The sequence below is a fragment of the Grammomys surdaster genome, unplaced genomic scaffold (assembly GCF_004785775.1).
Source record: "Grammomys surdaster isolate TR1022 unplaced genomic scaffold, NIH_TR_1.0 154841, whole genome shotgun sequence".
NCBI lineage: Eukaryota > Metazoa > Chordata > Mammalia > Rodentia > Muridae > Grammomys > Grammomys surdaster.
This window is the reverse complement of record NW_021623021.1, coordinates 1-10542: the sequence shown is the minus strand read 5'-3', so window position 1 is coordinate 10542 and position 10542 is coordinate 1. Positions and strand designations below refer to the sequence as shown.

The 10542-nt window shown below is 40.2% G+C and overlaps 1 protein-coding gene across 1 annotated transcript; it reads right to left on the bottom strand.

The window, feature by feature from the left end:
• Positions 1-4713: 4713 nt before the first annotated feature.
• Positions 4714-7647, bottom strand: LOC114615807 (uncharacterized protein C6orf163 homolog). The gene is made up of 2 exons (XM_028761421.1): positions 7444-7647; positions 4714-5214 (listed from the first exon to the last, which is right to left on the bottom strand). The coding sequence occupies exons 1-2, from the start codon at positions 7617-7619 to the stop codon at positions 4782-4784; spliced, it is 609 nt and encodes a 202-aa protein (XP_028617254.1). The 5' UTR covers positions 7620-7647; the 3' UTR covers positions 4714-4781.
• Between the last annotated feature and the right edge of the window lie 2895 nt (positions 7648-10542).

The window sequence follows — 10542 nt, the reverse complement described above, 5'->3', positions numbered from 1 at the left end:
GCAGTGCTAAGAGGAAAGCTCATAGCTCTAAGTGCCTACAAAAAGAAACTGGAAAGAGCACACACTAACAAGTTGACTGCACAACTAAAAGCTCTAGAACAAAAAGAAGCAAATACACCCAGGAGGAGTAGAAGGCAGGAAATAATCAAACTCAGGGCTGAAATCAACCAAATAGAAACAGAAAGAACAATACAAAATATCAATAAAACCAGGAGTTGGTTCTTTGAGAAAATCAACAAGATAGATAAACCCTTAGCCAGATTAACCAGAGGGCACAGAGACAGTATCCAAATTAATAAAATCAGAACTGAAAAGGGAGACATAACAACAGAAACTGAAGAAATTCAAAAAATCATCAGATCCTACTACAAAGGCCTATACTCAACAAAACTGGAAAACCTGGATGAAATGGACAATTTCCTAGACAGATACCAGGTACCAAAATTAAACCAGGAGCAGATAAACCATCTAAATAGTCCCATAACCCCTCAGGAAATAGCAGCAGTCATTAAAAGTCTCCCCACTAAAAAAAGCCCAGGACCAGATGGTTTTAGTGCTGAATTCTATCAGACCTTCAAGGAAGACCTAATACCAATTCTCTTCAAACTATTCCACAAAATAGAGACAGAAGGAACACTACCCAATTCGTTCTATGAAGCTACAATTACACTCATTCCCAAACCCCACAAGGACCCAACAAAGAAAGAGAACTTCAGACCAATCTCCCTTATGAACATCGATGCAAAAATACTCAATAAAATTCTAGCAAACCGAATCCAAGACCACATCAAAACAATCATCCATCATGATCAAGTAGGTTTTATCCCAGGAATGCAGGGATGGTTCAATATTCGGAAATCCATCAATGTAATCCACTATATAAACAAACTTAAAGAAAAAAACCATATGATTATCTCACTAGATGCTGAGAAAGCATTTGACAAAATTCAACATCCCTTCATGATAAAAGTCTTGGAAAGATCAGGAATTCAAGGCCCCTACCTAAACATAGTAAAAGCAATTTACAGCAAACCAGTAGCCAACATCAAGCTAAATGGAGAGAAACTTGAAGCAATCCCACTAAGATCAGGGACTAGACAAGGCTGCCCACTCTCCCCCTACCTATTCAATATAGTACTGGAAGTCCTAGCCAGAGCAATTAGACAACAAAAAGAAGTCAAAGGGATACAAATAGGAAAGGAAGAAGTCAAAATATCGCTATTTGCAGATGATATGATAGTATACTTAAGTGACCCCCAAACTTCCACCAGAGAACTCCTAAACCTGATAAACAACTTCAGCAAAGTGGCTGGTTATAAAATCAACTCAAACAAATCAGTAGCCTTCCTCTACATGAAAGATAAACAGACTGAAAAAGAAATTAGGGAAATGACACCCTTCACAATAGTTGCAAATAATATAAAATACCTTGGTGTGAATCTAACCAAGCAAGTGAAAGACCTGTATGACAAGAACTTCAAGTCCCTGAAGAAAGAAATCGAAGAAGATCTCAGAAGATGGAAAGATCTCCCATGCTCATGGATTGGCAGGATTAATATAATAAAAATGGCCATCTTGCCAAAAGCAATCTACAGATTCAATGCAATCCCCATTAAAATCCCAACTCAATTCTTCACAGAGTTAGAAAAGGAAATTCTCAAATTCATATGGAATAACAAAAAACCTAGGATAGCGAAAACTATTCTCAACAATAAAAGAACTTCGGGAGGAATCACCATCCCTGACCTCAAGCTGTACTACAGAGCAATAGTGATAAAAACTACCTGGTATTGGTACAGAGACAGGCAGGAAGATCAATGGAATAGAATTGAAGACCCAGAAATGAACCCACACTCCTATGGTCACTTGATCTTTGACAAAGGAGCTAAAACTGTCCAGTGGAAAAAGGACAGCATTTTCAACAAATGGTGCTGGTTCAACTGGAGGACAACATGTAGAAGAATGAAAATTGATCCATTCTTATCCCCTTGTACAAAGCTCAAATCTAAGTGGATAAAGGACCTCCACATAAAACCAGATACACTGAAACTAATAGAAGAGAAGGTGGGGAAAAGCCTCGAACACTTGGGCACAGGGGAAAAGTTCCTGAACAGAACTCCAATGGCATATGCTCTAAGATCGAGAATTGACAAATGGGACTTCATAAAATTGCAAAGTTTCTGTAAGGCAAAGGACACTGTCAATAGGACAAAACGACAACCAACAAATTGGGAAAAGATCTTTACCAATCCTTCATCTGATAGAGGGCTAATATCCAATATATACAAAGAACTCAAGAAATTAGACTCCAGGCAACCAAATTACCCTATTAAAAAATGGGGTATAGAGCTTAACAAAGAATTTTCAACAGAAGAAACTCGAATGGCCGAGAAGCACCTAAAGAAATGCTCGGCATCCTTAGTCGTCAGGGAAATGCAAATCAAAACAACCCTGAGATTCCATCTCACACCAGTCAGAATGGCTAAGATTAAAAACTCAGGTGATAGTAGATGCTGGCGAGGGTGTGGAGAAAGAGGAACACTCCTCCATTGTTGGTGGGACTGCAAGATGGTGCAACCACTTTGGAAATCATTGTGGCGGTTCCTCAGAAAATTGGATATAGCATTACCTGAGGATCCAGCTATACCACTCCTAGGCATATACCCAGAAGATGCTCTAACATATAACAAGGATATATGCTCAACTATGTTCATAGCAGCCTTGTTTATAATAGCCAGGAGCTGGAAAGAACCCAGATGTCCTTCAACTGAGGAATGGATTCAAAAAATGTGGTATATTTACACAATGGAGTATTTACTCAGCTATTAAAAACAATGAATTTGAGAGGTTCCTAGATAAATGGATGGAACTAGAAATTATCATCCTGAGTGAAGTAAGCCAATCACAAAAGAACACACATGGTATTCACTCACTGATTATTGGATATTAGTAGCCCAGAACCTTGAAATGCCCAAGATGCAACTCACAGGCCACATGAAGCCCATAAAGAAGGAAGACCAAGTGGGGGTGATTCGGTCCTTCTTAGAAGGAGCAACAAAATATTCAAGGGAGCAAATATGGAGACAAAGTGAGGGACAGAAACTGAAGGAGGGGTCGTCTCAAGACCACTCCACCTGAGTATCTATCCCATGTGCAATCACCAAAGGTAGATGCTGATGTGGAAGTCAGGAAGTGCATGCTGATAAGAGCCTGATATGGATATCTCCTCAGAGGTCTTCAAGAGTCTGACATACTCAGAGGCAGATGCTCACAACTAGCCATTGAACTGATCATGGGGTTCTCAATAGAGGAGTTAGAGTGAAGACTGAAGGAGAACTGAAAGGATTTGCGGCCCCATGAGGAGAGCAACAATACCAACCAACCACAGCTCCCAGGGTCTAAACCACCAGCCTGGGAGCACTTATGGAGGGATCCAGTGCTTCAGTTGAATATGTAAGAGTGGAGGGCCCTGCTGGGCATAGGTGAAAGAAGAGAACCTTGACAGCATGAAGGCTGGATGCCCCAGGGGATGGGAATTTTGAGGGTGGGGAGGCAGGAGTGGGGGGGTAGATAGAGGTTACATCCACAGAGAAAAAGGAGGAGGGGTGAGGGGATTGGAGGTTCCTGGGTGGGTGGGGGATGGGATAAGGGGACAACATAGGAAATGTAAGTAAAACATCCAATAAAATTTTAAAAATAAATAAATAAAAAATAAAAATAAGGCAAAAAAAATTCAGACTATATCCAAAAACATAAATTTAAAAATGTTAGTTTTTAATGGATAGGGTTTTAGGAAAGTGCTATAGGCTTGGGTGTTCTTTCACTTTATTTTAGTGATTATTGGAATTCTTGGTCCAGGGACACGAGGGTCAGGTATATAGGACTCTCAATCCCTAACTATTATAGTCAATTTTCTTTCACAACAAGAAAATATAAGTGAGCCAGGTGGTGTTGGCGCACGCCTTTTAATCCCAGCACTTGGGAGGCAGAGACAGGCAGATTTCTGAGTTCGAGGCCAGCCTGGTCTACAGAGTGAGTTTCAGGACAGCCAGAGCTACACAGAGAAACCCTTTCTCGAAAAACAAAACAAAAAAAAAAAAGAAAGAAAGAAAATATAAGTGAATCCTCTCTGAATTATTTATATGCAAGGCCAAGAACTAAAAATTTACCTTAATATATTTGATGAAACTTGATGTTTTCGTTAACTGAACACTAATCTCCCTTCTGTAGGTTACAGCACATGACATGTTCTTTCCTTATTTCCAACTGTAACAAACATAAGCACGCTTACAGATCTGATGTAAAAACAATTCAAGCTGGGCACAGAAGTGTGCTTCGATTTTTTTCTAAATACCATTTTCCCTTCCTAATTAGTTGGTCTCCTCTTAGGTAGAGGTGGTGCTCACGAGTGCCTTGAGATATGCTTTTCAATATTTTAGTTTTTCATGAAAACATTCACATCACAGAAAACAGAGAGAGAGAAGAGAACACAAGAAACATCAGGACATGAGCGAGTTTGAAAATGCCGTACGAGATTTCTTTACTTTGAGAAGGAAAGGAAGAAAGGAAGAAAGGAAGGAAGGAAGGAAGGAAGGAAGGAAGGAAGGAAGGAAGGAAGGGAAAGAGAAAGATAGAAATAACTGTAACTTATGATAATTTTAAAAGGCAGTTGAAAATTCTTCCAGCCCGACAGCACTCTGACCACTCTGACAACCAGTTTTGAACACATTTATTTAGTTTTGGAACATTGTCTTGTGTGGTGACCTTTCAGCCGATGACCTCTAGTCAGTACTCGGTTCTTTTTCCTTAGCAAGATTGGAAGGTGTTTTCTTTCTTTCTGGCAGAATGAAGTCGGCGTGTCCTGGAGAGAGCTTCGGGAAGGTGTAATTGATGTACTTCTGAAATGCAGCCCTGGTTTCCTGTAGTTCCTCTTCCAGAAAATCCTTCCAGTTTGTCATGATTCCCAGTTGCTTTGCCACAGACAGCAGCTCCCCCTGAGTGTTGACCAGCTTGCCCATCACATTGTCAAGGGTGGCCTGATGTGTTTTTTCTGCCTCTTGAAGCACTTCTTGTACTTCTTCTTGCTTCTGCCTCTGAGCCATGCCATAGTAGACATTCATCTCATGCTCCTTTGCTTTTATCAACTGGCCCAAGCTTACCGTAGGGTCTTTAATAGCTGTTACACCAGTATTTACAAGGTCCTCCAGTGCCTTGCTGCAAAAGATCATACACATTTACCAATTAGATCAACTAGCCACTAAAAACACAATGAATTCACCATGAATCACAGAAGAGTCGTTAACCTGAGAGACCTGGTATGCATGAGCTTTCAGACTATATTAGCTATCAATAATCAATTTAAAAATAGTTCTCAGAGGCTGCTTCTCTGCTGTGGGTTAGGGCAAAAGAGCTAGTGTCATGTCTAATGGCATCATGGAGAATCTGAGTTCACTCTGGCCATTGCACTTTTAAAAAAATTGAAGAGACATTGTTAGAGTCCTAAACCCCCAAAGAGGCGTTTCCTCATATCAATTCAGCTGATTTTTATTTCTTTGAGACAGTATCATTAGTGTTTGGTTTCTGTTACTTTGAGTAGACTTGAACCAATTATGTAACTCAGGCTGACCTCCAACTCGTTTTGATTTTCGAGACTATAGTATGATTACATCATCTCTCCCTTCTCTTTCTGCCACTCCTTGCTCTCTTTCAAATTATGTCCTTTTCATCAATTGTTGTAACATGCATGTGTGTGTGTGTGTGTGTGTGTATCTATATCTATATCTATATCTATATCTATATCTATATCTATATCTATATCTATATCTATCTATCTATCTATCTATCTATCTATCTATATATATATATATATATATATATATATATTTGTGTGTGTGGTGTGTGTGTATTCCTGAATAGAACCTGCTCGATATGTAAAATGTTCCTTGTATGTGTGTTTCGGTTGACCACTTGGGATTGGATAACCACTTGCTGTAGTCCTCCCTGGGGAGGACTCTTTCTCCTGCTCTCAGCCTTCCTCAGTTGCCTGTAGTTCTGAGAGTAAGAGTGGGGCTTTATGGGTTTTCTCCTGCCACTTTGAACTTCTATTATTGCCCTTGCTTGACTCATGTTAGGCAGCCATGTTGGTAAGGTTTTATGGGTGTAGCTTCTGACATTATTAGAAACAAAAATCTCACAGCAAACTCCCTGATCCTAACCTCCTAACCTCCAACTCTGGATCCACCTAAGTGCTGATTATAGACCAAAGCCACTAAACCCTAGTTCCTCGTCTTTAGGATAAAAGAAGCAAACTTTGTACTCATGGGCTATATTCATACTTATACATTTTATCTTGACTTAACCTCAGCTATATTTAATTATAGATTATCTCTAATTTTCTGATTACAGAACCAAAATACCTTTAAACTCAAAATTACTGAGAAATCAAGAGTCATAATTTATAAGTCTTATCTATTGACATTAACAGAATTAGGGGTTTAAAGGCAGACAATTAAAAAATACATTTATCAATCAATACAAAATGACAATAAATTACTTATACTGTAACACACTTTTATGAAAAATATTTTTCCAAATAGAATATATTTGATGAAGAGACTGGCAAAGGTTTACATTCATTTGCAAAATTCTTTTAAGTATGGCTTCAAAAAAAAGCTGCTTTTCGTGTTATTTCAGCATATTGTGACACCCTACATATTAAAACTCATAAAAAGTAACACTCATTAGAGAAGAGAAAAAAAGAATTAACATTATCCTCTTGTCAAAGAATGAGCTTATTTCTGAATATACGTATCAAGGATATGTTCCTTGTTATATGAAGTGTGTTTGGGGGAGACAAAGAATGTGTGAGGAGCGGTAAACAGGGACTTGTGTGCTTTCCTGCATACATTCCCATAAAGTCAATATTTTAATGTATTCATCTATTAGCTTACAAAGAAAAGATCAAGAACTAACACGTCCACAACAGCGTGTAGACTAGGCTGGAAACAAGGATCCTTAAGTGTTTGTGGAAAGGTGTTTATTGATTCTTCTCAGCCGTTTAATACTGGGTATACAAAATGAGAAGCATAATATTGAGAAGAATCACTGTTTACTGAGAGAAGGGGATGGAGTATGACTGAGAATAAGGTACGGGACTTTCCAGAAGTGTTGACAACTTGAAATCCCTCAGGTTAAGTGTTAGATACTTGAGCACTTATGCTACCATTTTTCTTAAATCAACCTCTCTCTCCTTCCTTCTCCCCTCCCCTTCTTCCTGCTTCCTCTCTCCCACATTTGTGAATATCAGTATTTGATATGTGCCACAGTAGAACCAGGGAATGCTGGGACAGCATTCCATTATACGCCTTAGCCTTGTTTCTTTCTCTAGGTGGATTTTAGCAGAGTCAGATGCTGATTTGCAGCATCTTGTGTTCTCTGGAGTACCTTTTCTGGTCCTCGATAGCTTTCTGGGCAATCTTCCTCTCTTCTTCCCTGGCTTTCTTCACAGCCTCCATCTTCTCCCGGTGACAGTCCATCATAATCCTCTGGATCCGATGGACCATACGCTGTTCTGCAGCTGTGTGCTCTCTCTTCAGCTCTTCATCCATCTGTTGAATCATCTCCACCTTGGTTTTAGCTTCTAGAGCCTTAAAGAAAGGGAATGAAAAACTGGTCTTAGATATTACAGGTCTGATGTCTGAAAATGAAGACTAACAGGTGAGATCCGTCATTGACTTGATATAGTGGATACCCGTTAATCAGGTAATTTAAAAGTAGTTGTGAATCAATCATATGGCTTTTTTTCATTCAAGTAAAATATTCAAACTGTGTGTGTGTGTGTGTGTGTGTGTGTGTGCATGTCCACGTACACACATACACACACACACACGAAAGATCACATTAAAAGGCAGTGTGCAAAAAGGAAAATAGGTTAGAGGGGTTGTGCTTACAGTTTTCTGGCTGCTTTTAATTTTCTTTTTCCATGCTGGTGGTCAAACCTGGAGTCTCACAGGTACTAGGTTATCACTGGGCTATAGTTCCAATTAAATGCTTTTATTGTCACAGTGTCAATGTACATGGAAATATAGATATGATATTAGAAAATGGCAGAAATAAAAACCATGACGGGAACCTGAGGTGCAGACAGAAAACACATCTATCAACATAGCTACAGGAGCCTGTCTTCCAGTTCCCACTGTTCTTCCACGTTCCATGTCATTAGGGTAGCTACCCTTCCTCATTCATGGAGGAGACAAGAACTCCATTGTTGTAAGGTAGAAGGACCTGTGGAATATTTTCAACCAAGAGAATGGAAGCAGCCAAACCATTATTTGTGAAGTCTCACAAAAGTACCTAAAGTTAAAACCTGTCACCATTTTGGATGTGCCTACTAATGCTGGATCCCCGGTATGCAGGTCAGTGATAGGAGGTCAGCACTCTGCTGGGCAAAGACATCACTCACACAAGAACTCTTGGATCCCTATTCACAGAGGACTCGTTGTATACTGGACAAGATCAAAGATACTTGCATTAGTATCTTTGAGATACTAATGATTTGATATTTGTTCCTTATAATTGCATAACGGGTGCTGTATCAGAAGTATATTTAAGAAAAGAAGAGTAGTTGTTGTGTTCTGAACTTCCCTTTCTTTATTCTTAAGACTTATTTGTTTTATGTATGTGAGTTCAGTGTCCGTTCTCCTCGGATTGCTGGGAATTGAACTCAGGGCCTCTGGAAGAACAAGCCAGAGCTCTTCACCACTGAGCCATCTCACCAACCCTGAACTAACTTTCTTTCTTTTTTTTTTTTTGTTTTGGTTTTGATTTTTCAAGACAGGGTTTCTCTGTGTAGCCCTGGCTGTCCTGGAACTCACTCTGTAGACCAGGCTAGCCTCGAACTCTCGAACTCAGAAATCCACCTGCCTCTGCCTCCCAAGTGCTGGGGGATTAAAGGCGTGCGCCATCACCGCCCGGCTAACCCTGAACTTTCAAAACCTTCAATAAGAGGTAAATCTTTGTCTCCTCCAGTGTTGTCAGAGAACATTAAGGAATTGAGTTACTTCACATGCCCCCTCATCATTGACTAAGATGATGGAGTCTTTCAAGAAAATGTCACAATTTTACAAGAAAGCCTAACAGTCTAACCTTCTTCCCTCTCTTCTATCTTCCCTCTTCCCCATCTTTCCTTCCTTTTTAGAGCTGCAGAGTCTCATTTTCAAGTGAAATTTTACCCGGATATAAAGCACTAAAGCCACCAAGGGTTCAACCACCTGGTTGAATTTTCTCAATCTCTTTTTGTGCCCTTTCTGGAACTTAAGGGAACAGCTTCTTGAATGTGCATCCAGTGTGCCCTCAGCTGAGGCTGCATAGCAAGAGAACTCCAAGTGGCAAGGAAACATGCAGCCACTTGCAGATCCTTAGAAAAACTATCTCAATGATAAAAATTCTTGATTAGAAGAAGTGTGTGTACAGGTCAGTGAGGGAACATGTTTTGCCCTAGCATAAGTGAAGCCCTGAGTCTGATCCCCAGCTCTGAAAAACTGTTAGAATCCAGCATCCCTAAGGGAAAAGATTTTCTTTTTTGCAAAGATTTATGCATATATTTTATGTATCTGGGTTTTTGTCTGCATGAATGTCTGTGTACCAGAAGAGGGCATCAGATCCCATGGGACTACAGTTATAGATGGTTGTGGATGCTAGGAATTGAACTGAGGACCACTGGAAGAGCAACCAGTACTTTTAACTTCTGAGCCATCTCTCCAGCCCAGGGGGAAAGGTTTTCACCTGCTCATTTTGGCTACTTCAGGAGTATGGAAAAGCCGGGTGTGGTAGACATCCTAGCACCCAGAAGGCAAGAAGAGCATCATGAGTCTGAGGCCGGTCTACATAGTGAGACTCTTTTCCAAAAAACATAACTGGGAGCTGGGGAGGTGACTGAGGAGAGTAATGGTGCTTGCTGAATAAGCATGGAGGCCTGAGTTTGACCCTCTAGCATCCAAGTAAAGAGGTGGAGAATGACGTTTCATTCTTGTAATCCCAGTACTGGAAGACAGAGACAGGTTGTAAACAGTGGAGCCAGTCAACCTGTCCAAATCAGCTAGTTTCCAGTTCAGTAAGAGACCTTGTCTAAAGGCAATATGACAATAAAGAAAGACAACCTGGGTTCACGAAGATAGCTTAGTTGACAAAGGAGTGTGCCACCAAGCTTGACAACATGGGTTCAATCCCTGGGCCCACATAGTAGAAGGGAAAGAAATGACTCTAGCAAGTTGTCCTCTTATCTCTACATGTACATATTAAACATGTGTATATGTGTGTAACTTCACACACACAATGCACAACATACACACACACCAAAACCAAAAGAGAGGAGAAACAACAGAATCTAATTTTAAGAATATTTACAGAGAGAGTCGGTCTGCTCCTGTCCTGTGGAGAAACTGAATCCTGAGTCATCCAGGAGCCACTGCACTCAGAGCAGCTGGTAAGAACTCCATCTCACTCCCTAAGCCCCAGAAAAACATCTGGGAGCCAGGGACATCC